The 26,747-nt window shown below is 41.9% G+C and overlaps 1 protein-coding gene across 11 annotated transcripts in view; it reads right to left on the bottom strand.

Annotated features, from left to right (window-relative positions):
- Positions 1-26,747, bottom strand: part of RIN2 (Ras and Rab interactor 2) — a 233,097-nt gene that overhangs the window by 25,281 nt on the left and 181,069 nt on the right. For all 11 annotated transcript variants that reach the window (XR_014021324.1, XM_081288791.1, XM_081288782.1 and 8 more), the window contains 5 exons: positions 20,854-21,046; positions 17,352-17,463; positions 13,670-13,742; positions 8,352-8,443; positions 3,276-4,418 (listed from right to left, as the gene is read on the bottom strand). Coding sequence is in view for 10 of the 11 variants with exons in the window: in XM_081288782.1 (XP_081144908.1) it covers positions 3,276-4,418; positions 8,352-8,443; positions 13,670-13,742; positions 17,352-17,463; positions 20,854-21,046 (1,613 nt within the window). In the remaining variant the exon portion in view is untranslated. The remainder of the gene's footprint in view (positions 1-3,275; positions 4,419-8,351; positions 8,444-13,669; positions 13,743-17,351; positions 17,464-20,853; positions 21,047-26,747) is intronic.

Genomic DNA, 26,747 nt, shown 5'->3' with positions numbered 1-26,747 from the left:
GAAAACAGATCATCGCTGTGATCATTACACTAGAGAGATCCATAAGCACATATCCAAATGGTCATTTTTCACCTATGAATGACTGCTCTAACTCTACAGGGGTTAAACCATTGAAATGCCTCCTTATACAACCTTGACTTCAGGATGGATGCTCTGTAAATCAAGACTTTAAAATTCTTGTCTCCTAGTATGGAGCTGTGTCCTCCAGAAGTTATGTGAAAGGATGACAGGACTAAATTCTTTTAAAGCAGAGAAACCCAGCTGGCATTCTTGTGAGCATTAGTAGACACCTGTTCAGAACAAATTTGAGGCTTGAGATTCTGGAGACGGCATTCAAAGTGAAGATTATCTGGTGTTACTCCCAGGAAGTAAGATGTGGTAGGAATGAGTGTACAACAGACACAAGGAGACCTGGGGTGGGTGCACACTCAGGGCATCACCTCTGCACATAACTCTACACATCTTGGCCTTTGTTCCTGAATTTGCAAAACACAAACACTCTCTAGAGAAATATACCAACCTTGAGCTGTGAGTCTCAAATGTGTCACTGCATTAACAAGTGCAGTGAGCCCTTCATTTAGGAAGATGTAAAACACAGATTGAGCTAACTCCACATTCTGGTCAGAATTCTTAATCTAGTAATTTGCATATATAAGGGAAGTAGTTTTCTAATAATTAAGGTCACATCCTTCCCTCCCCACGAGGAGTTTCTTAGGTGGACCTCTGCTCTAATCCCCACATTTAACTATACTTTCAAAAGAGAATGAGGTTTCTAATGCCTGCTTTCATGCAAATGTTAAAAAACACCACATCAGGCTGCTTGTGGTGGTGTGTGCCTGTATTCCCAGCTTCTCAGGAGGCTGAGGCAGCAGTATCATTGGAGTCCAGGAGTTTGAGGCCAGCCTGGGCAACATAGCAAGAACCCATCTCAAACCAACAAAATCAACAAACAAGAAACAAATAAACATGCAAGGCTCCCAGAGATCACACCCACACCTCAACAGAGAGCTTTAGGAAGCTCACTGCCTCAACAAAGGGTCAGCCTATATTACAATTTCCTTTAACTTCTGATGGGAAAACATAAGCACAGCCTGGCACAGTAGCACACACCTGAACTATTAGCTGAGGCAGGAATATTGCTGGTTCAAGGCCAGCCTGGGCAACTAGGCAAGATCTTGTCTCAAAATAAAATAAAAATAAAAACAATCATAAAAAGGCACAGGGAAGGAGCTCAGTGGTAGAGTGCTCCTGGCTCAATCCCTAGTAGTGAAAAAAAATTCAAATAAATAAAAACATGACAGAAGGGTTAGTTTTTTTTTTGTTTTTTTTTTTAAAGGGGTGGTGGTGGTGGTGGTGGTAGAGTTTAGGCTCCCACAGAAGTTCAAATACAGATCTTGCTAACTCCTAGCTGGTATTGCCTTGGGACAAATGGCTCCCCCTGGCACAGCTCTGCTTCCTACAGTGATGCAGATGCTTCTTTCACAGGGGTGAGGTGATGAGGACCCCCTGAAATAGCTTGAACATTGCCTGGCTCATATTAAAGGCTCCAAGGATCTTGGCTTCCCTTCTCATTAGGATGTTAGCTTTTAAATTAAAAGCTGCCTCCTTCTGCAGCAGGGATGTGTGTAATTTTCGGCATGCTTTTTGGAGAAAATGAGGCCCTGAGCTCTAAGAGCAAATACCATATCTGAACTTAATTACAAAAGAAGCTGGCAGAAGACTGTTGTCCCAGGACTGACTCAGATTGATGCTTAAGACATCAGCAGGGAAGCAGAGTCCCAAGGCCCTTGTTCCCTCAGGAGCCCCTTCTCTGTGGGCTGGTTGGCCCTGCCTGCCACATAGTTCAGACCTGACATCAGTGCCTGCTGGCTGTCCCCCAACCCTGGTCAGGAAGTCTCTCCTACAGGTCGGGGTCTCGGTTAATACTAAGTCAGAGCTGGTCTCCCTTAAAAGAGGGGTCTGGGGGGGAGGCAGAGGAAAGAGGCAGCTTGATGGATAGTCTGCCTGCCATCTCTGCAAGTTTTTTTAATTCTAAGGTACATCAAAAGGACACATTCCTTTTAGCCACTCAAAAGAAACACCCAGGGCTCTAACCACGCCCAGATCAAACCTCAAGAAAACAAACAAGGCTTTGATTCCTTTGTAAACAAATCAAAGAGCAGCTCAAATTCACTTAAAGAAGAGGGAGAAAGAGACAAAGAGGGAGGGGAAGCCACTCTGCCACACACTGTTTACTATTTTCAACAAACAGACCCAATCAGAAAAAAGAAATTCTGCCTTAACCTCTTCTAAACTGCCTGGAAATGTCTGGAATCTCTTTTGGCTGGTGCTACCCAGTGAATGAAGTCTCTGAAATTAACCTTTTAGAGTCAACCTGAAACAAAACAAAAAAAACCTTTCAGTCTTCTCTCCCTGTGGGGGAAGAAAAAAAAAAAAGTCTGCTTGCCAAATTCAAATTTGCCTTGGCAACCAGTTATTTGCCAAAGTCATTATTAACAGTTCTATCCTCCAAGGAGGTTATAATAAAGCATTTCTCCCTGATTTGGTGGAGGAAAAAAAAATGTCTTTCATGTGACCTCAAACTATGTTACTTCTTTTAAAGGTATACTAAACAATTTTTTTTTCTTGTTTGCTCCAATACTGGACCTGGTACAGAACTCTGTGGGATGCAAGGCCAGCAAGGAAGCTATCTTTGGGACAGGACAGGATCCCAGGGTCCCTGGATGCTAGTCCTGTTACACTGACTGAGCTGGCACTTGATCACAGGTGTGCTCATGGCTCTGTATATATATGACCTTGTCCCTCCCAGAACATATGTTACAACCTTCATAAAAAGTTTACTTCTCAAACAAAGCAGAACACCCACTGCTTCTCAGAAGACAGCCCAAAATACCCATCCTGCACACTTCAGCCCAGCCTGCTCAACTGATGTAGCACACACACAGCAACAGCAGGCAGCAACTGAGACTCTCCAAAGTGGCACAGACTCCATCCCCAAGGAGAATCATTCTGCAGTTCTTATCAGTCACTCTCTCAATCATTTTCAAGTCTGGTATGTAGCAGCTACCTTAAGAAGCCATATATATATATATATATATATATATATATATATATATATATATATATATATATATAGACATTCAAATCAAGGTGGAGTTTTGTGTCATTTGGAACTTTAGAGTAAATCTTATCCAAAATAGCTAACACAGGATGCAGTGTCTGGCAAGGTCATATAGTAGATTTTGTATTTGCAGGGTAAAAAAATGGGTACTTACCAATCTGGTCTTCAGGGATCAGTGATTCAATAGGGGGATCAAGCTCCGAGCTCTGAGACAGATAATTCTTGACCTGGGTCATGAACTGCCGGATGGTCTGCAGCATGTCTGTGCTAGACACGTGGCACTCCTTGTTCTCCTGCAGGAAGCTCACGTAGTCCTGCACCAGGCATCCAAAATAGGTGCATTTGTCCCGGGACAGCTCCGCAATCCTACGGATCATCCGCTTCTCCGGGGTCATGAAGGAGCTGAACACCCCGCTCATCTTTCGGAGCTGGGACTTGACGAGTTTGGGCAGCACGAAAGAGCTGTTCCTTTTCTTTTTGGATTTGATGGGGGGTGCCATGGTCTCCTGGTCACTTTCCCCTTCATAGTCCTCCAGGCTGCTGTTGGTGTCCGCCTCATAGCCATACAGAGGCATGCTCCGGTCAAACTCCAGCGAGTCGGAGGAGGAAGTGGAAATGCTCATGTCGCTCAGCCTCTGTCTGCCTCCATGGCACGGGGACTGTGATTCAGAGCTGGGAGGCTGGGCCCTTGTGCAATCCCCGGGGGCGTCCTCAGGCGGGGCTCCACCTGCGGGGCCAGCTGTGCCCAGCTCCAGCTCCCGGTCCAGGCCCGGCCGACTGGCGGTCAAGGTCTTTGCGCTGCTTTCTGCTTCCAGAAAAGAAGCCTGCTTCTTCAGCCGGGGTGGAGGGATGGGAGTTGGTTTCGGTCCAAGCAGAGCTACGTTCCCATGTTTGTTATGGTTGACTGTTTCTGGCATGCTCGTCTGGGTTTCAGTCCTGGACAGCCAAGGGCTTGTGTGGGGACTATTAATAGCGGGTGGCGGGGGCCTGGGTGGGGGGGACCGAGGCCTCTCGGTGCCATTCGAGTTGGGAGTCCTTGTGCTCGGACGTTTCAGGCCTCCACTGAGGTCCTGGCTGTGCACTTTCAAGAAAAGAGGATTAATAAAACACAAGGCTCCGTTGGTCTGGCTGCACTCCAGCTCTGAAGGCGTCCTGGTTTTTATAGAATGCACTCCATTTATAAGGCAGAGCTGACGCAGGGAGGCAGGACAGATGCCGTCGGAGGAGGAGGAGAAGGAAGGCCTATGGGGAGGTGGAGGGTTTGGGGGTTTGTTGTCAGCTGAGGAGCTCCAAAAATCTGAAAGTCATTATCAGTGAACACAAGAATGTAAATACAGTACACTTGGGCCATTCCTGCAATAAAACACACACACACACACACACACACACACACACACGGTAACAATACGTGCCTGAGAGGGGAGGTGCTAACCTTGGAGTTGTTTTTTGCTTTTCTTCTTTTTACTTTTACTGCATTCTCTTACTGGAAAGGGCAGAAAGGCTGCCAGGCCCAGCTGTGGGCTGGCTGGGAGGCTCCAGCGGCCTCTCACATTCAAAGCCCTTGAGAAATGTTGGTTTGGCTAACAGACAACTCCAGCCCACCTCTTTTTACAGGTAAATCAAAAGGAAGACAATAACTGGAATTGTTACAGAATAAGTTCAGAAAAGGACCTCAGGGCTCAGAGCTTGCTTTGCAAAAACTTAAGTCAGCTCACGAAGCAATAACCACCCTTTCCAATCAACTTCTCCTGGGATGCCCTCCACAGAGGCAGCTGCCAGCCAAGGAATCAGGCCTCAAAGTTCCGCTTTAAAGGGTAGGACCAGCAGCTGGGCCTGGAGGATGTTACACAATCTGCTTGGGGTTTTACACATTCAGCATTAAAGCCTCAAGAAGAGGAAAACTATGCTCATGGGTCCCATCAGCAAAAAAAAGAAAAAGAAAAAAAAAAAGACATTTATGCAAATACCAAGTGCAGTTTCCATCATACATCCAATTATCTTTGTGGTTTGTTACTCTTCCTTCCCAAATCCTGTCACCTCCTTACAAAGGCTATAAATATTTGGCACTCTTTGGAGTAGTGCCAGTGGCTTATTGTATCTATACTACTTGGGTCTTAAAGAAGGGACCCAGTTTTCCATGCATTTAGGGGGAGGTGATGATGATGATAAATGTATCTGTTATAATTTCCACTTGGAATAGGTTATATTCTTTCTCTCTTGCTGGGTTTGCTTTACCTGCATTTCTTTCTTATGGGCCCAGAATGGCTAGCCTTGCGAGCAGTGGGGTAGGAGGGGTTGGAGAAAAGTTCACATTGGGAGCCCAGGTCCTGTCTTGTCTGTGGTGACATGCATGATGTTAGTATTTGTGTCAACCATTTTGTGGGGCCTTTCTTACATTCTTCCTTCCCTTCCTCTCCTTCTGTGCCATCCAACACAAAAGCCGAAAATCCCAGGTGGCTCCTGAGCACCTAAAAGATGGTTGGTGGAACTAAGGAACTTAAGATAAAATTCAAAGTAAAATTTAAAACATGCTCAATTCAGGAAAATGTTTAAGCATGTTAGGAATTTAGGTTCATGGATCTACTTTTTCAACTGTAAATTTAATGAAATCTAAACACAGATTATATTTCTGAATTGAGATGTGCTATGAGTGTACAATAAACACTGGATTTCAGACACTTTGTATGAAAAAAATAGAATGCAAAAATCTGTGATTAATTTTTGTTTTCTTTTTTTGTACTGGGGATTAAACTCAAGGGTGCTTTACCACTGAGCTACATCCCCCACCTCTTGTTAATCTATTTTTTTTTTTAAAGACAGAGTCTTACTACATTGCTTAGGGCTTTGCAAAATTGATGAGGCTGGCCTTGACCTTGAAATCCTTCTGCTTCAGCCTCCCAAATTGCTGGGATTATAGATGTGGGCCACTGTGCCTAGCTCATGAATACTTTTTTTTTTTTAAAATAGTGGTTGCATGTTAAAATGATAATATTTTGGATTTATTAAATAAAAAATGTTAACATTAAGATGTTTTTTAATGTGGCTATTAGAAATTGTAAATTATATGTGAACTTGCCTGTTGTTTCTGTTGGCCAACACAGCAAGTTTTGGAGGAACTAACTCCAACTCCCAGGTCCTTTGGATACTGTTTAGATTCCTCTGTCACAGTTGTAAGACTATGTAAGACCTTATATAGCTTAGAACATGTGGTTCACATGTATGTATATCTCCTATGTAGACTATGAACTGCTTTAATAAGGGGAGGAGAGATTTATTAATCATCAAAACTTGGTGTGGGACATGGTATCTGCCACATAGCAAACCCTTGAGAAATATTTGTTGGATGAATGAATAAGTGAGATGCAGAATGTGTGTGTGTGTGTGTGTGTGTGTGTGTGTGTGTGTGTACTGGGGATTGAACTCAGGGGCACTTGACCACTGAGCTACATCCCCAGCCCTATTTTATATTTTATTTAGCGATAGAGCCTCACTAAGTTGTTTAGCACCGTGCTTTTGCTGAGGCTGGCTTTGAACTCGCAATACTCCTGCTGCAGCCTCTGGAGCCATTGGGATTACAGGCATGCACCATCATGCCCGGCTGAGATGCAGAATTTTAAAATGTGCTATTTCTACCCCAAATGGATCAGGGCCACAGTAAGAATCATAGTTGAATATACATTCATTAGATCTCATTTGTATCTGGTTAGCAGCCACTGGAAGAGGCTATATTTGTTTTTATCTTTGTACCACACCTCAGACATTGCTCTCGACACTTCAGTCCAGCAACTAAGCATATACTGCTTGCTGACCATACCAGAGAGAGCTATGGGGATGGTGGTCGCCAGAGAAAAATGAGACCCAGTGCATACTTTCAAGAGGCCTACATTTAGGACTTAGGGTATAGCTCAGTGGTACAGTACTTGCCTAGCATACACAAGGCTCTCAGTTTAATCCCCAGCACCGAGGATAAACAAATAAAAATTTAAAAAGGCCTATAAGCTAGTTGATGTTATTAACTTCAGGAAGTATTTTAATTTTCCTCCAAAGGTATGCAGAACTTATTTGCAAGAGAAGGCATAGCTTTTAAGTAGGATCTTAAAAAATGGTTCTGCCTCCACCCCCATTCTTTTTCCCAGTCTTATTACCCAGAAAGGACTCAGAAACATATGGTAATCCTTTTCAAGCAAACTGAGTTCCAGAAGGGAGTTTGGAGCTACTGTCAGGCTTCTCTATGAATTAGGGAAGCTCCCTCAGGAATGACACCCACTTCAAAATAAGTTCTTTAGACTAAAAGAAAAATATGCCAAAGGAGGAACAGATATTTTTATTTTCTGGGTCAAATTTCCTAGTTTATTTGTTCTAGGAATTCAGGTATTGGGGCTTCAAAATCCCAAACTTCCATTCAAATATTGTGGCCTGATTACTAATCTATCCAAAGACGGAGGTCCTTAAATCTTAAGAGAATTTCTCTTCTCCATCTAAGAGGAAAATTTGGTGAAAAAGTGAAACTCATACTGATTCCCCAAAGCAATAAGACAGAGAAACCGGGTGAGTGAATGTCTCAATTCATTATCACTCATTGTCCAATTGAACTGGAGTTTTTTGGGGACACTGGCAGAGACACAGAAGTGGGAAGCAAGTACTCAGCTGTCAGACAAGGATCCTTGGTAGGGAAGGGAGGTAACACAGAACAGTAGGACAGGAATTGAACAATAAGGGAGGAAGTGAGACAGATGTTAGTTGGGATGGCTTCATGTCAAATTCCTCAAAGCACAGAAATATTGTCCATGCCCATGTGGCCCTCAAAATGAAACAAGGCATATGAGACGTACCATCCTGGTCCTGGATTTCTCTTTCTGTCAGCAATGGCCTTTCTCCAGAGAGATGCCACAGAAAGGGAAGACCCTGGTGGATCACAGTTGTTTATGTTATGTGCATTAGGATTCTGACATCTGGGTAGTTTAAACCATTGACAGAGACCAAAGGGGAAATTTGGGGGTTACATAGACAAACTCAGGTCCCTCTGAACATATGACATGGAAAAAAAATCCCAAAGAGAAACCCAAAAGAATTCAAGGCCATATGGACCTGAGGGCTGGGTTTTGCCATGGAGATGGGGATTCTTCTTGACCACAGGAGTGACATAACAACACAGACTTAACCAGCTCCACACTGACTCTGTTCCATTGACTCATTTTAAGATAGATCTGTACCAGGGATACACACTTACTTAGTCCCAGCTGGGCTAGTTCTTCAAGTTGAGCCTCGGTCTTGGCTGTTGAAATGGCATAAGGCAACTTCAAGGTGAATGGCAGAACATCCCTGATTTTTTAGAAAAGGAGAGAATGTTTGTCATTACATATCTGGTTTCTATCTTTTGCATTCATTTTAATCCTAGAGATGTCTTGGCTCCAATCTTTAAAATGTCCTAAATAGACACCACACTGTATCCAACCAGACCTTTTTTTTTTTTTTTTAAACTGGTGATAGGACTCAACATGTACAATCCTTGTCTATATTATCACATTCAGGACAGACCAAGAAACAAGCCCACATAGTTTCAACATCCACAGTGAGGATCAAATTTCCCTGTTGGGTAGCTTAAAGGCATGTAGAGTTAATATCAGAATTGATGACTGTGTTGGTAGGTTCATCATACCTATTAGATAGTCTGTATTAATTTGCTAGATGCCTATCTGAACATCAGGTTCCAACTCCCTGACAGGATTTATTAGACCATTAATTAACACATGGCAGTACTCAGCAAATATCTACCGGTTTTACTTGTGTCATTTTCCAGTAAAGCCCACACACTGTCCTTTGTATGCTGGAGACAAAACTTTCTCCTCTATTTTAAGACAGATCTTCTCTAATTTTAGTGTGCACATGAATCTCTGGGGTCTTGTCATATTGCATCCTCTGGTTTAAGAGGTCTGGGTAGAACTGAAGAATCTGTATTTCTGCCAACTTTCCTGGTGAGGAATGCTATTGACCCCCTGGACCATGCACTGAAGGCAAGTCTAAGGCACCTCATGTCAGCAACTGCCCAAGCAATGTGGCGCCATGTAAAGATGGGCAAGCACAGGCATCACACAGCAACAGGCCCAAACGGATGGAACTAAGCTCACAGCAGTATCTTGCCTCAGACAGGGCATAAAGTCACCAGGAGTAAATTCATGGATCATGAATTGCTTTCTCAGAAAGGATAAAGGCATTTTCTCATTTTCATATGCAAGACTTAGGACCATGCTCTGTTCATGGGTGAATTTCCCATGGGGCTCAGCACATCATCTTGCTTTAAACAGAGAGAAAATGTTTTATGAATAAATGAATAAAATGAATGGTCAATGAAAGTGGTGATTTACTTGAAAAGGTGCTAATTTTTTGGTAGTGGTAATGGTCCTTATAAAAAAATAGTTATTCAATTCATTCAACAAATGTTTGTGATCATCTAGGGTATGTCAAATATCGTTCCAGAGCTGGGAAAAAACATATAAGTCTCTGGCAGCATGGGGCTTCATTCCAGTGATATCAAAAGACAATGAACAAATACAAAATTTATGAGAACATAATGGAAGAGGCATATGTTGTAGATAAACATTACATATGAATGAGCAATAAAGATTTTTGAGGGTAAGAGATGGCTAGACAATGCTTCATGAGAAGATGTTTGACTGAAGATCTCTGTGTAGCTAGAGAGTAAACCTTGAGTGGAAGAATATTCCAAGCAGAGGCAGCAGCAGGTGCAAAGGCCCTAGGGTAGGAGAGGGTCTGATATAAAAACATCAAGCAGACAGGACTCTGTGACTGGGGTGCAATTAGTGAAGGACAAAACTTGGAGCTTCTGCCTGCATTTGGTCATCACAAAAGTCTTAAAAATTTCTATTGTAGAGGATAACTATACCAAATGCCCTGTTGTTTATAGTAAGATTAGGCAACATTCTAGAATGAACCAGATTAAATCTGGATGACTAGATATAATTTTGGATTCTTCAAAGCTGTTGACATTGAATAACAAAGTTGTAAAGTCAGTGGAAAGAACAAAACCGGGATGTTTTGACACTTCATCGTGTCAGTAAATCTCTACCATGCTGCTCACATAAAATCAAGAGGGAGCTCTTTCCTAGGGTATCCAACTCAGATCACTTCCTGCTTCATCCGTCCTCTAAGTGTTATGAGCACCCCCCTTTTATGCTTGTCCATTTGTATCTGTTTGAGATGAAGGAGGTGGAGCTGCAAGGGATAGCAGCATCTCTAATAGCTACTGCCTGACTTGACAGGGTGGTGACCCTGATTATAATCCAAGATGAAGATGAGTGGGAACCAGAACTTTGTAATATCAAAGTATCCTGCAAATACATGTTCATATGGCTGAAGTGACTTAATGAAAATTGACTTTTTTCAGATAATTTTGAGAGTAAGGCACATACACCAAAACCAGCTTATTTATTTCAAGTGTTTATGTGGCTCAATGGAGTACCTGCAGTTTAAAACATCACTTGACTGGTTTAGGTTTTTCTTAATGATATATGACAGGAAGCCACACCTGACATTTGTTAATGGATGGTTGTAGGCTTTCATCTGCTAGAAAATTAGATGTTGTACATGAGTCCTCTCCCATTGTGCCAGCCAAGGAGCATCCCAACATCTAGACACACACACACACACACACACACACACACACACACACACACACGCTTCCTTCTTGCCTATGCCTTATTAAAAAGAGGGACCCCAATCCTTTTTCCTTTTTGTGGTCCTGAGGATTGAACTCAGGGCCTTACATATGCTCAGCAAGCGCTCTCAGCAAGCTGCATCCCCAGACATTTTTAGTTATTTTTGTTTAGACAGGATCTCACTACACTGCTCAGACTGGCCTTGAACTTGTTTATCCTCCTGCTTCAGAGATTATGGGTGTGTACCATCATTAGTATCCTAAATCTTGCGTAAAAAGTCATCATCTGTTTCACCCAAGAGTTTCAAGACACACACAGTCTAAATTATTATTTTGTTTTTTCTATATGTTGCATTTCTAAAGAGGAAGAGATTAACATTATTAAGCAACTACTACTGCATTATTCCAAGCACTTCTGTTCCTGTGGGCCCAAACAACACCATGAAGGAATTCTATGGGTTCAGGATCATACAGCAACACAGATAGGTGAGATCCTTGGCACACTCCCATGGAGTTCATAGAGGTGAAGTGAGGATTAGTGTTGGACCCCAAAGTCTGTGCATCTGGCAGAGTTTAATGGGAAAATAGAGGTGAAAATCCCATAGCTGCTATTTTTGATCCGATGATTATAGGCAAATAAATGCCTCACTCTAAGACTCAGTGTCTCAAAATCCTGATTTAGAGGGTTGTCGTGAAGATTAGAGACAATGTATGCTTGGTGCCAACACAGGTAGATATTTTCTTTATCCCTTTGATAAAGTGCAGTGTGAGGACCAGCATCATCATCACTCAGGAGTTGTTTGGTTAGCAGGATCTCAGGCACCACTTCAGACCCCCTGAATCACATTCTGCATTTTAACAAAGTCCTAAGTGATTCTAGTGCACATGAAAGTTTGAAGTTCAATTCTCTATTACCACCCTAATTACGCCAAAGTGACAGCAAGCTACCAGGCATAGGTGGTCATTCGTAGTCATCATTTGTATTTCAATCATATTTTCCATCAGGCCTTCCCAATATGGCAAATCCTGAACTTACTGATCCATGCAATCTCTTTGTCCAGTGCATATGGGACACATTCTGTGTGATAATCCAATCATATTCTCTGAGTATTATTTGTGGACTAATAACCAATTGAAATATTTTAAAAATAAATTTGGTAAGACTGGGTCACATGAACTACTGATTATCAAGAACACGGATGAGTAGCATCAAAAGAGAAACAAAAACATCAATCTCTTTTGCATTTTTTTCCTTTGAATTTTTTAAAAAAATTAATCTCAGGCCCCAATAATTTTGAAATGTCAATGATGGGATTTTTCTGTAAGTATGCTTTGTATTTTACAAAATGCTTTCATACACCTTGTATCCTTTAATTATCAGACAGTCCTGGACAGCAGGTACTCCAGTCTGTTATGAATGCAGAGGGGAAAGATGGTATCTTTTTTGGGGTGCTGCCAACTATTGTTTTTGTGAGTGTAAGCCTCTTTCTGAACAACAATTACCAACACACAAACTTTGAAGATAAACGTCAGCCATCGTCACCTCTAGCTGACATATTCACAATGAAATATTCTCCTCTGACCTGGTTAGGGTTAGATCAGAAATGGTGTGGTTCTCTAGGAATGGGGGTGGGGAAGGCCAGGGAAGCAGGAGGCTGGGGAGTGCTGGGGGGATGTTCTTCAGCACTAGTCTTCTCTCTTTGGGTAGCAAATTTCTTTATACAGCCCATGGGATTGTAGTCCAACAATGGCAGGTGACATCCCCTTGGATGGGACACACAGGGCAGTGGTCCAATCCTGGGGAAGGCTCTTATTTTCTTTTTGCTAGTAGGCAGCTCTGAATTCTCCCTCTGCAAATGCCTCCTCTTCCTCAAGCCATGTATTATGTAGCTCTAGTAACCTGGAGAGTTTAGTGCCTGTCCTCTGGCAGGGTCTAGTCAACAGGCAGGATGTACAGTCTTTGAGGAATAACCTTATTCCTAAATCCAAACAAAACTCAAACAACAACAACAACAAAACCAACCTAAATGAAGTCCTCGGCCTCAGTGTGTGATAACTGTGAGGAGTGATGTTTGAGACCAACTATGGCAATGGATTGCCCTGTCTCTACTGTATCAGCTGCAATGAGCAAACAGAAAAGCCAGCCATAGAAACCAAACTGAGCCCTGCCCCATAAGAGGAGGCAATGCCAATCTCCGCACATAACAAGAATTCCATTTCTTTATCTCTGAGAGTTCACTTGACTTGAAAAGCTGTTACTGCTAGAAGGAAAATAATATTAAAAATAACAATAATAGAAAGGCTTCTACAACTCAAACCCTTTTGATTTCGGGCTTAATTTCATGGAGATTAAAACAGTCACTTTGGTTGAAAAGGACATAAGCACCCAGCTGGCTGAGGAACAATTGTGCAATATTTATGGACTAGTTTAAAGAACTCACAGTTGTAGAATGAACTCCATGACCTGGAGAGTTTCCAAAAAACATTATTAAGGACCTTTAAATGTTAAGGTTTGCATATGGGTTCTTTTTCTTGAGTGTATGTGTGTGTACTCTTGTGTGTGTACATGTGCGCATGAACACATGCATGTGTATGTGTGCATGTATATTTCCTGCTTGATAAGTCATGCTAACAGGAGTACCTTGAAGAAATAACCCTATTAATGTGGCCTGACACCTGGAGGGGCCAGGTAGTTTTTTCCATCATGAGCCTGGTACATGGACTTGGTGAACATTTGATTTAAGTAGTCAGTCCTTCCTCTGACATCTAGTAGGTGACCAGCCTCCCAGATCCCTCTTCCTAGCTTGAATCAGTTGATAACTTTGCACACACCAAGCAGGTCTTCAAAGTCATAAGAAATGAAGAGGCCTTACCTGCTGATGCAGTAGAAAGCAATGAGCCGGAATAAATCCGCAAAACTGATTCCTGAGCCTTCCAGGGAAAAGGCTGGAAAAGAGAGATTTCAGAAATAGGCTGAGTTTCCCTGAGTGCATTTGGGAAAGGAAAGGCCTTCTAATGCAGCATGTGCAGGACAATCTTGGTCCTCTCAAACTACTGTGTGGCTTATCAGAACCAGCTGCAAGGAGGATGTGTGACAGGCAGGCTCAGGCCAGTAAACAGTCGGGTGGCCCAGAGCTTCAGTCCTTGACTCACGCCAAGCACATGCTCCAAGGCTTGGTAAACAGACTAGACAGACTTGAATTGCACAACTATGTTTCTTTCCCCTCAAAGTCAAGAGTACAAGGTAGGATGGGGCAGGGACCAGTTTGCACTTGACAATACTGGGGCACAACTTACCATGCTCTTGACCCTTGATCCCTGTAAACATGGACCTCCTGGGTTACATTCCTTTCTGCCAAACCAGGGTACTTCTGGTTAAGTCACATGATAAAGGAATGTGGACGTGATCTTTCACATCTCCCAGAAATGAACTTTTGGGGAAGTTCAGTATGAAAGATTCTAAAGCCATGTCCTCTCACCTGGTCCCATTGTACAAGTTTCTGAATGGAAAATGCATTCTGGCAAGAAGTTGCACCATTTTTTTTCCTCTTCCAAATGGTTTGGCAGTGAGTAGTGTGCTTGGAATACTTATGTGGTTATCAACTGCCCCTCACACCACCTCTGCAGAGATTCTACTCATACTGTCCTCCCTCCAAAAGCGTCCCCCAAAATCCTCAGTGTTACAAAGATGTACTCAATCAGATATGCTTTGTTTCCTTTACTGTTTTTTATTTTTTTGATACCAGGGATTGAACACAGGGGCACTTAACCACTGAGCCATATCCCAGTCTTTTTTTGTATTTTATTTAGAGACAGGGTCTTGCTGAGTTGGTTAGGGCCTCACTAGATTGCTGAGGCTGACTTTGAAATAGTGATATTCCTGCCTTAGCCTCCTGAGATGCTGGGTATTTCCTTTTTTAATGCTCTAAACCATTATTCACCTGCTTATTTTGTTTATTTTGTATTTCTTTTCTTTCTTTTTTGGAGGGGGAGGGTACCAAGGATTGAACTCAGGGGCACTCGACCACTGATCCACATCCTTAGCTCTATTTTGTATTTTATTTAGAGACAGGGTCTCACTGAGTTGCTTAGCACATCACTTTTGCTGAGACTGGCTTTGAACTTGTGATCCTCCTACCTCAGCCTCCCCAGCTGCTGGAATTACAGGTGTACAACCACTGTACCTGGCCTTATTTGATATTTCTGAAGTATTCCCCAAAATATCCATACCTCTACACATATACTGTCACAGGCAGACATACACATATACACAAACAACAAACCCACATGTGTACCATAATCTCTTGAGTTCAGTAGCAGGAAACCTGTTTTGGATAGAGCCTCAGTTTTCTCATAATAGTATTTTGGACAATAATAACATTTTCCTTGTATTCTAAAAGGGTAATGATGGGAACTGAATTTTTAAAAAGTGAAATAATTTATGTGAAAGCACTATATATAAATATGAGGTGGTGTGTATTATGAAATCACATAAAATATATATGGCTCATTAAATCATAAAATGGGAGTTCAAAACACAATTTGAGTCAAATGTATGAAAGATGATATATCATGAACTATGTAATGCTTTAAATAATCAATAAAAAAAAATAAAATAAAAAAAAAGAAAATGTGAGCAGAATATACATTGATATAAACAGAAAAAAAAATCATATAATCCAAAAATAATGACAAAATTATCTATCTATCTATAATTTATTTTGGGGTACTGAGGATAGGACCTTGGGCCTCATGAATGTAACTATCACTGAATTACACCACAACATTATTTATGCATTTCTACAGCAAACTCTTTTCCACCCCAATGAATAGAGAAGACGGCCTGTCTGGGAAGGTGCCATTAGGTTGGGAGCCAGGCCTGTGGGTATTACTTATGACCATTTTAATGCTTTGTCCAAACTAGTTCTTTCAATCACTTGAAGTCACTTGGAGAGAGCTAGGGAAGTAATAGGGGTTTTGCTATACTAGGGAGGGAAATCCTCTGGCCATAGGGACCTTGATGAACACTAAGGAAGCTTTGACAAACATTGACTGTGCTTCTAGAAGATAAAGGAGGTGGCTTTCAGGCCAATTCATCACACTGAACACTGGATATTAGAAAGAATTTAATAACTAGGAAGATCTGTTGCTAGCTGGACATGGTGATGCAGGCCTATAATCCCAGCAACTCGAGAGGTTGAGGCAGGAGGATTGCAACTTCAAGGCCAGCCTTAGTGACTTAGTGAGACCCTGTCGAAAAATACAAAGGGATGGGGATGTAGCTCAGAGGCTTAAATAACTCTACATTCAAAGCCTAGTCCCACACATAAGTGGTGGGGGCAGGAGATATCTCTTGTTGTGTGGCCAGCAAAGCTTTAAAAAACAATTCAGAATCACTTTATCACTTAATAAAAACCAATAATTTGCTTCATATAAATTTGTTATCTTTAAAACAACGTGTTTGAATTATATCCTCCAATTACCTCCTAATGCATTTACATCATTCTCCTGGTTCTTACTGCTCAGGAAGAAGTGTTTTACTGGCATCTTTGACCTTGTGAGTTCTGGATTTGCAAATGAACCAGAAGCAGATGATAGAAACTGGCAGGTTTTACCTCCTCCATGGATTCAGTTATAGTTCATCTGGCTCAGGGAGGCTCTGAACTCCAGGCTAAGGATAATCTTATTTCTGCCCTTGACTTGACCTTAGTACCTCTAATTTCTTCAAATGCAGGAACTGCAGTATGGTTAGGTGGAAATAGCGAAGCAGGTGAGAATTCTGGTCTCAGACTGCTTCTAAACACTATTCCTGGGCTTCACCCTTCAGTTTGCTAACTCAAGATTTGCAATAAAGCCTCCATCCCCTTTAGTGTGCAGATCCATCTTCAGATCCTTTCTTGGAGGCTGGCAGTACATCAGAACTGCGTGTTCCCTTTTTTATTTAAAACTTGGCCTCCTGTCCACACTTCACATTTCCAGTGACCAAAAAGTAGACAATAATCACGAAACAGCTGAAAGAAAACTAACACTATTGAACATCACTCTCCCTTCAAAACTTCAGTCAGTTAGTTATTCAGAGGGATAGATTCTGCCTCTGAGTAGCTACATTTTTACAGAAGATTGGTGATTGGTGATTGCCTGGAGGGACTGTCTGCTCCAGGATTAGTTAGTTATTCATAAGGATGTGCAAATACATGTTCTGGTGTTAGATCCTATAAAGGTCTCTGTTGCTGCAGTCTTTTCTGCGGCTTCATCATAGCAAACCTGAAACCAAGTCCATGCTCCACTTAACTGGGACGAGGGCAAGGAAGCCAACCTCTATTAAGCCCCAGACATATGCCAAGCAGCAGACAGTACACTATAAACACAGAGGCCTGTTAACAATCATTTCCCCCTAGTACAGTTGAGAAAACCGAGGCTCCTAAGATAGGTTACCTGCCTTGTCATCAAAGTCAGGACTCAGACCCATGTCTGTCTGTCTGAAAGCCCAGGCCCCTTTCAGGAGACCTAAGGCTCTCATGTCAACCCAGACCTCACCATCCAATAACCACTTACTGTATGTGCTTTCCTTTATGGCAAACTCCTTGAGTGGGGCTCCAAATTCACAGGGCAGGCGAAGGGAGAGGACTTTCTTCTGCATTTTGGTGGATTTACGAACCAGAAAGATCTAGTAGAGGGAGGAGAAATTCAAGCTTAGGAAACATCTAGAAGATTGGAACCTGGGCATATGATTTTTAAGACAACCAACTCCAGGAATAGAACCCCTTTCCCAGTTGTACTACATGGCTACCACAGGATACCCCAAAGAAAGGGTGCTCATGGAGCATGCTGAAGATTCCTTTTTTTTTTTTTTTTTGATAATTGGCTTCAAAAGAATTTTATTTTTCCTTTGAACCAAACTTTTCCAGGAAGCTAAGAACTCCTTCAGTCAGAAAAAGCATTTTAAATGTGGTGACTGTTTCACTGCTATGGTTACATATTCTCTAGCCTCTGTAAATTCTAATCACAGGTAACATGGTTAAACCATAGGTGGTGAATTGGAGGTTTATTGACTCATTTAGCTCATGGTGTATTCAAAATAGGAATTTGAATTTGTTGCCAGCAGAGAAAAAGCAGGTTTTTTGTTTGTTTGTTTTTTACATTAAAATATGAATTTCTAGGGGCTGGGGTTGTGGCTCAGTGGCAGAGCGCTTGCCTAGCATGTGTAAGGCACTGGGTTCGATTCTCAGCACTGCATATAAATAAATAAAATAAAGTCCAGAGAAAACTAAAAATAAATGTTTAAAAATGTGAATTTCCAGATTTTCTTGAAAAAATAAGATTTTAGGGCATAAGGTGTGGTGGCACACACCTATAATCCCAATGGCTCAGGAGGCTGAGGCAGAGGATTACAAATTCAAAGCCAGTCTCAGCAATTTAGCAAGGCCCTAAGCAACTTAGTGAGACCCTTTCTCTAAATAAGAAATAAAAAAGGGCTGAGGATGTGGCTCAATGGTTAAGCACCCCTGGGTTCAATCCACAGTATAAATAAATAAATAGATACTATATTACATATGTATAATTATATAAGAATAGTTATATATAGAATATATATAATAATAGTTATATATATATAGAGAGAGAATATGTGTGTGTGTGTGTGTGTGTGTGTGTGTGTGTGTGTGTGTGTGATCCTCCAGAGACAAAAAATGGCTGCTCCATTGGAAGGGAGGTGGGTGTGCTCTGATGTTCACCCTGGTTAAAACCAAGGCTAACCACTTACTCCTAAGTTCACTTTTGAACAGTTCCTTCTAGGTCCCAATATTGTACTTTAAACTAACCCAACTCCCAGTGTTGACCTCAGAACACCACTCTGGTATGTCACTGCAGAGGCAAATACTCCACATACTACCGTGCAGGCTGTGTACTGCGTAACTCCAGTAGGCATCATCTGCCTGGCCTACCAACCACGTGCTGCTTTCTGGAGTGTGCTGTGTGGTAGCATTGGCTAGGTCCTAGCTCCCTCCTGTAGTATATGACCCTTCTCCTGTTGTGTTTCTTTAGCTACTTCTATTTTCTGGATTTGGACATCTGAGTCTTCACTCCTGTATCTTTCTCTAGCCTTCACTTCCCCCATCTAATCTTTACTCTCATTACATTAAGTTAATAGCTCCTGAGATACTTTACTGGGGAGGGAGTGAATATGGGAATTGGGTATTTGGTGAGGAGTGACCCAGGAAGACCTTTCAGCTCTCTTTTTTCCTAGTATCCATAGGGAAGCATCTGTGGAATCCATCCAGTTCATTTATCTGGAGACTCAATATCTCTGGGCCACCCCAAAATTGAAACAGATGCTTCGAAAATAGTATCCTGATAGGTAAGGAGCCTAAGCACCCCTGAGAGGCAACTGTTGGAGGGGAAGCATCGCTCCCGTTGCTGGTCTGACTTCATCCTCACTGTCCTCAGCCTGCTCTTTCTCACCAGGAAAGCCCTGTCCAGGGATCAGGTAGGTGAATGGAGAGAACATTCTGCCCAGCTTGTTCTGCACGCAGGTCTCAGCAGGAATACACATGCCCTACCGAAGGTGGGGAGCTGGGCAGGGAGGGGAACTGTTGCCTGGCAACATGGCAATGTCTTGCTTCAGCATTTTTGGCAGAAATGCAAGAGCAGATAACTCAACTGGCAAAAAGCAGGGCCTTTCAGAAGGGGGTTTCTGATTATACACACCAAAACTGGTGGCAATAACCTGATGTGCCGGCCAAGGAATTCTCCACAAGGATGATCAAACACTGTATGCTTCATTACCATGAGCATGTTCCAAAAGAGGTTTCAATAATGTTTGTTTCTGTCTGTTTCTTATAAGTGAAAAAGTAATGACAGACAGGTTCAGGCTATAAGGAAACTTAAAAGTTTAGTTTTGTGCCCTAGTATTATGTCATTTCTCAGCCAGCTACTGAAGGAATTCTCATCTTGTCTCCTCACCTGTTTCTTAGTTTTATCTATTTTCATGTGTTTTAAGTCTGTGATGGTTGTACTCATCTTTTTTTTTTTTTTTTTTTTTGGAAGTAGACACTGCACAAAGGAATGTTTTTGCAATGATAGACATGTTCTCTCTTCTGTGCCATCCAATGTGGCAGTCATCTATGGTTCATGGACACTGGAAATGTGGCTAGTGTTCCTGAGGAACTAAATTTCTAATTTTATTTATGAGAGTCTAAATAGTCACATGGGATAAGAGGCTACCATATCAGACAAAACAGAATATATGAATTATTGAATAACATATTTTGTGGAATTTCTATAGAGTTATGGAGTGGCCCTGATGACATAATGGTCTTGGACAGACAGTACTTGAAGAAACTGAATCAAATTTTGATTCATATGAAAAGCCTCTGAGAAAGATGAAGAAAAAGGGCTGGGGATGTGGCTCAAGCGGTAGCGCGCTCGCCTGGCATGCGTGCGGCCCGGGTTCGATCCTCAGCACCACATACAGACAAAGATGCTGTGTCCGCCAAATGCTGAAAAATAAATATTAAATTCTCTCTCTCTCTCTCCCTCTTTCTCACTCTCTCTTTAAAAAAAAAAAAAAAAAAGAAAGAAAGATGAAGAAAAAGAGAATCTCATCAGTAGCCAGAGCAGTCATGTTTATGGACATAGAATTATAGAAAGCTGGTTCCCAAGTAGGATGGCTGAGCCCTAAAGGGTTCCCAGGCTCAGAATGAAAGGAGGGCTGCAGGGCCAATTGAGGACCCCAGAATCAGGCTCATCCTCTATATATAGACTCAAAAAGTGAGGTGTATGGCCTCTGGCTGGCACTCTTCTTCATTATGCAGATGACCTTGGACCCTGTTGAACCTTGTACCTCCCCTGGTAACAGAGCAGACAAAGACAGAAAGAAAAACTGTGAAAGGCTTTTTTCCTGGGAGCTGCCTCTATAGTTTCCAAAATTTCCCTGCATTTCAGCTGAGACCCATCCCAGGAAACATGCTCCCTACCAGCTAACAAGAACTTTCCCAAACTAATTCCAAGTGTTTGTCTTTAAGGCAGCAGAAACCCTGGCTGCTTCAACCTGTCTTACCCCTGGAGGCTGGGACTGCAGGATTTCTGCTGCTTCTTCCTCACTTAGACCCAGCTGCAGCCATATGGGGTGGGTGTGGAGAAGCCGGTCCAAGATGCTGAGCCTGTTGGAGAGACTGTCATAGCCAGAGTCCCGGGGACAGATCTTCACATCCTTTTCTTCAGAATAGCCACCATCCTTGTGTCTTACCATGCTGGGAGAAAGGGAAGGGCCAGGGTCAAATGGCTGCTTCTAATGTCCCTAACAAAGAGACCATTCCTATAATCTCATAGGGCAGACCTATCAGAACACATGCACCATCTTGGGTCACCACCTTATTGTCTTCTACTCAAGACTGAAAGCTTTGCGGGCAGATAGGTCTTTTATTTTACTTTATAATAGAGAGTACTTTGTAGTCAAGAGACCCAACCTGCTTCTTCTAATCCCATTTTCAAAAGGCTCTATGCATTCTAAATACTGTTTAGTTCAGGTTTTATCTTTGGGTATAAACCATTTCTTCCTTTGAGGACAGAATTCTAAATACTAAATTCTACATATGGTATCCACAGGGTCTTAATGTTCAATAGCATTCGTCATAAGCACAAATATGGCCCCACTTTAAAGGCAAAATGCACATATGTATGTTCATTTTGGAACTGAATGATTGGATTTTGCTTTTTCTTCCAAATCTAAGCATTTTTACTACCCCTATTTATAGTAGAACCTCACAGCGGCATGGTGCTCTGTTATTCATAAAAATATATTGACATTACTCATAAAAGCCAACAAATGGAAACAACCCAAATGCCTATCAACTGATTAATGGATTAACAAAATGTGGTCTAACCTCACAATGGAATATTATTCAGTCATAAAAAGAGTGAATTAACAACACATAGATAAACCTTGAAGACATTATGCTAAGTGAAAGAAGCCAGGCACACAGGCCATGTCATGTATATCCCATTTACATGAAAAGTTCATAATAGGCAATTCCTCAGACAGTAGATTAGTGGTCACCATGAAATGGAGGAAAAGGAAAATGGAGAATGATTGTAAATTAGTACCAGGTTTCTTTTGGAGCAATGGAAATGTACTGATATTAGGCAGCAGTGATAGTTGTACAACTTTGTGAATATACGGAAAACCCTGAATGAATCACACAACTAACTGAAAAAGGTGAATGTTAGAGTATGTGAATCATATCAATAAATAACTCATATTGACCTCCTTAGATACCTATTCTGTCAGGGACCCCTTAATCCCTGTTTTACTGAGCTGTCCAGGGTTATCAATAGCCAAACAATGGCAGAGCTAAAAATTGAAAAGAAGGTTTTGGTGTTGATCCAACTTTGTGGGTAACAAGTAGGATTAGAACACAGGACTGTTGGTATCCACATGGTACTATATGCGAGGCTCTTTACAGTCTCCCATTTGTTCTTCATAATAGCCCTGAACCATAGGTACTATGATTCTGGTTTGTTTGTTTTGGGGGGATACTGGAGATTGAACTCAGGGGCACTCAGGGGCACTGAGCCACATCTCCAGCCCCATTTTTATATTTTTTAATTTAGAGATAGGGTCTCATTGAGTTGCTTAGCACCTCAACATTGCTGAGGCTGGCTTTGAACTCGTGATCCTCCTGCCTCAGCCTCCGGAACCTCTGGGATTATAGGTGTGTGTCACTGTGCCGGCTTGATTCTGATTTTTTAAAAAGAGGATCAGGAGGCTCAGACCAGTTAAGTATCTTCTTCAAAGTTATGCCCCTACTTAGAAGGAAAGGGCTGAAATTCTAGTACAAGGCTACTTGGCACTGGTATTTCTCTCCTTCTCCCACAGTCAGAAGTGATAATTCCCTGGCTCTCAAGGGGCAGGTTGTCAACATGGCCCTGGAGCAGCCAGCAGAAACATCAGATCTTACCGTTCATGTCCTAATGGGTGAGTGAGCTCAGCTTGGGGAACACAGTCTTCAAACATCTAAGCCCAAAGGAACTGGAGTGTGTGGCCTGGATAAAGTCTCCAAGACTGAGAAGGATGGAGAATGAAATCGAATGGAAAGTGGGAATGGGAAGAGTGATATTATCCATAGGAACTTTGCTCCTAAGACATGGGACTGAACACAGAAAAAGCCAATCTATGCTGATTATGTTTGAGTGTGTAGACCCCATCACATGAGCGACAATGTTAGCACATAGGCTGGCCAGAGACCTCATTCTACCCTCAAACCGTCTTTCAACTTTCTTCAGATCTATAGAATCTCATGCTTCCATTTAAGATTTATGTTAGGCCAAGCATGGTGGCTAGCCCCTGCAGGCCCAGATACTTGAGAGGCTGAGGCAGAGTATTGCTTGAGTTCAACAGATTGAGCTCAGCTTGGGCACAGGGAGAGATCCTGCCTCAACAAAGAAAAACAAAAAAGAAGATATATCTTTTATATCCTCTCTAGTATGTGCAAGTTTTGGGTACATTTTCTTCATTTTGCAAATGCCATTCCAGTATTTTGGGGTATCTTGAAGTGAATATTTGCAGCTAAAAGAACAAACTCTTCCAAAGGAAGCTAGTATTAAAATTCCTTTCACATAAGCTAACTTTGTACCAGTGATTCTTAACCTTGGCTGCCCATAAAAATCACCTGAAAAGTTTAAAAACAATGGCCAAATTGCACCTGGATTAAATGGTCGAGGCAGAGGGGTGGGAAGCATACATCAGAATTTGTGGGAGTCTCTCCAGGAGATCCCAATGCACATCCACGTTTACAACCACTGCTTAGGATCAGCACATGCCAAATTTGAGAGCCTGTGTAGGGATCCCCTTGGGTTTGTGAAGCCCCAGTTTCCAGGATTCTACCCCAGGGTTTCTGATTCTCCAGGTAGGGCATGACCAGACAGCAGCATTTCTAACAAACTATCAATGGGTGACACTGACGCTATTAATCTGAGGACCCTACCTTATGCAGTACTTGCTTGAAAGCCACGCACAAAAGATGCAGGTTAACTCTGATCCATTTAGGTGTTTGGTTTTGTTAGGGGGCTGGGGAATGGGGATAGGAAGAATGCCATGAAGGAATTCTAGGAGCTCAGATCAAGAAATATTTTGCAACTGGGGTGTAGCTTAGTGGAAGAGTGCTTGCCTACCACAAGGCCCCAGGATGGATCCCCAGTCCTAGAAGATAAAAAAAAAAAATGCATTCCTGCCACCTCTAGTCTCCAGTTGACCATATTTTTCCAAGACCAAAGATGACAGTCTCTAATACAACAATTTGTGCCACTTGTATGTATGGTGAGGAAATAGGTTGACACTTCTTCCTTCCTTTGGGACGCAAATCCTGTGACTCCTCCCTTGTTTCAAGATGCTAAAAGCCTTTGTTCTAATAATTGACCTCAGCCTAAAAAGCCAAGCCCCAGACAGGAAGATGGTAGATAAGATACATGGAGCCTCTTAAAGAAGCAACCACAAATTAAGATCTTGTCCTCGCAAATGACTACTCCTTGATTTTGGCTAGCCATCTGAGATTTATAGTGTGTTACTACAGGGCAAAGTGGCTTTTTATCAGGGACAACCTTCAGCAAAGAATTAATTAATGAAATGTGGAGTGCATTATGGATTCCATCATCCCAGTCTGAGCCCCTTTACCAGGCCAGGTACCTATGCTCTGGCTATTGTGGGCATTAACCACTAAAAGCTCTCAAGAGCCTCATTTCTGGAAATGCCTGGGTTACACACCCTGCTGATGGCATATTAATTGTGGCTATGATCCACTAGGTTTCTTATCTCAAGAAGTTAAGCACCCATAACTTCTAGGGTGCTCTCTACATTCCCTGTGAGGGCTGAGCCAACATCTTTGCCTTGTTCTTCCTCTGTCTCATTCCGTGTTCCTCACTCCTTCATAGACTGCTCCTGACAGCCTTCCTCTAGAAATCACTTGCACAGGGGCTGGGGATGTGGCTCAAGCGGTAGTGCGCTCGCCTGGCATGCATGCGGTCCGGGTTTGATCCTCAGCACCACATACAATGTTTTGTCCGCCAAAACACTAAAAAATAAATATTAAAAATTCTCTCTCTCTCTCTCTCTCTCTTTCTCTCTCTCTCTCTTTAAAAAAATAGAAATCACTTGCACAATAATCCCTGTATCAGTTTCTGGCTCTGAAGAACCCTACCTATGACAGAACCTGCTGAAATGAATAGGAATTAATAATTTCCAAGACAGATGTCTGCATGCAAATAAGAGGAAAGGCAAAGAATATGTGATTTATATAAGGTAAGCCACTGTGTGATATAATCCAGGAGGTTCTAATAATGACATTGTCACAGGGGAATGGCCAGAGTGCCAGCCTCAGGGCTAGAAGCAGGGTGTCCCTCTCCAAGTTCAGTCAGGCAGGCAAAACCTTGTTCAGGTTCCTGTCTGAGCCTTGACTTTCTGAAAATAGTAACTAATAATAACTCCACCCACAGGTAGTAATTGATGAAAGCAGGAATTGTGCATGGACTCGAAAACCAAGAAGTCAAAGATTGTTAGGAAACAGGATATTCACGGTCTTAAAATATCACTCCATAGATCACTAAATTACTGATGAAGAGAGAAGGTAATATGACAGTGGAGAAACCCAGAGGACACCATCTTAACCAAATGATCAATGTTAACCCCTCCAAGAGGAGAGACCCTGACATCACACACCTACAAAGTGAGGCTCTGAGAACAACCAGGTAGTTCTTTCTGCCTATAAATTTGTTAAACCTGAATCTATTCAGGAGGAAACAATGAGACAAATCCATCTTGGTGGACTTTCTGCAAAATGAATAACTTCAGAAATGTCAGATGTTTGCCTAGGAGTGTACGTCAGTGGTAGAAAACTTGTCTAGCAAGTGCAAGGCCCTGCAAAAAGGCAGATGCCATAAAATATGTTTTTCTAAAGATTGTAAAATTACTATAGACTAAAGAAGATAAAAATCTGATTACTACATTGAATGCATGGACTTGATCTTTCATAACACCGTATTTTTTTATTTTTTAATGCCTTTATTTTGTTTATTTATTTTTATGTGGTGCTGAGGATTGAACCGTGCTTGGTGAGTGCTATACCACTGAGCCACAGACACCATAATTTTTTAAAAGAGCTACAAAGGCTAATGAAATATTTGTATATATTAGATAATATTGTGTCAATGTTTACTTTTCTGAATGTGATAATTTTCTTATGATTAAAAGTTCTTAGGATATACACACCAATGAATTTATATGCAAAGCATGAAAATGTTTGAAAGTGTCACAGGGTGACACTCCCATCACCCTCCAAAGAATAAAAAGAAAATGAAGGAAAAAACACAGAGATAAAGCAAGTGTAAAAAGTTTCAGCAATTGGTAAATTTTGGTAAGCAGTAGTATTCCCGAGAGCTTGTTTGGAAGTTCTAGCAGGGGAGTGTAGCTACTCTTATGAATGAAGGTCATCCTCTTTGACTGAGTGCACAGCTTCGGGAGGGATGCACATGGAGTAGAGAGGGAGGAAGGGAACACCTATCTAGCCAGCCAGATCAACTGAATCAACCCTGGCAACCAATGGGTGACAGATGTGATAGCCAGATCGCCCTCACATCTAGCAGTATTATTCTTCCCATGTTTCTATAATGATCGAAATGTCTCAAAGTAACACATTGGAGAAAAAGCAATAATATCTACAATGTCACTGGGTTTTTATGAGCAAAAATTCATTTATTCAATCATAAGCATCATGTCCATGTATGCAGGACTGCCATCATAGGAAGATGAATCTTGGATACAGATTCAATGCGAGGCACATATAAAAGCATATACAAACCATAATTGCCCCACAGATGTCAGGTGTCTCTAGGGACAGAAAATAAATACGGATGGGAAAACCTCCTATATCTGTCTCTATTGCAATCAAATCCAGACCTTAT

This window comes from Spermophilus citellus, assembly GCF_964194105.1.
Source record: "Spermophilus citellus genome assembly, chromosome: 4".
Lineage (NCBI taxonomy): Eukaryota > Metazoa > Chordata > Mammalia > Rodentia > Sciuridae > Spermophilus > Spermophilus citellus.
This window is presented reverse-complemented; position numbering and strand designations above follow the sequence as displayed.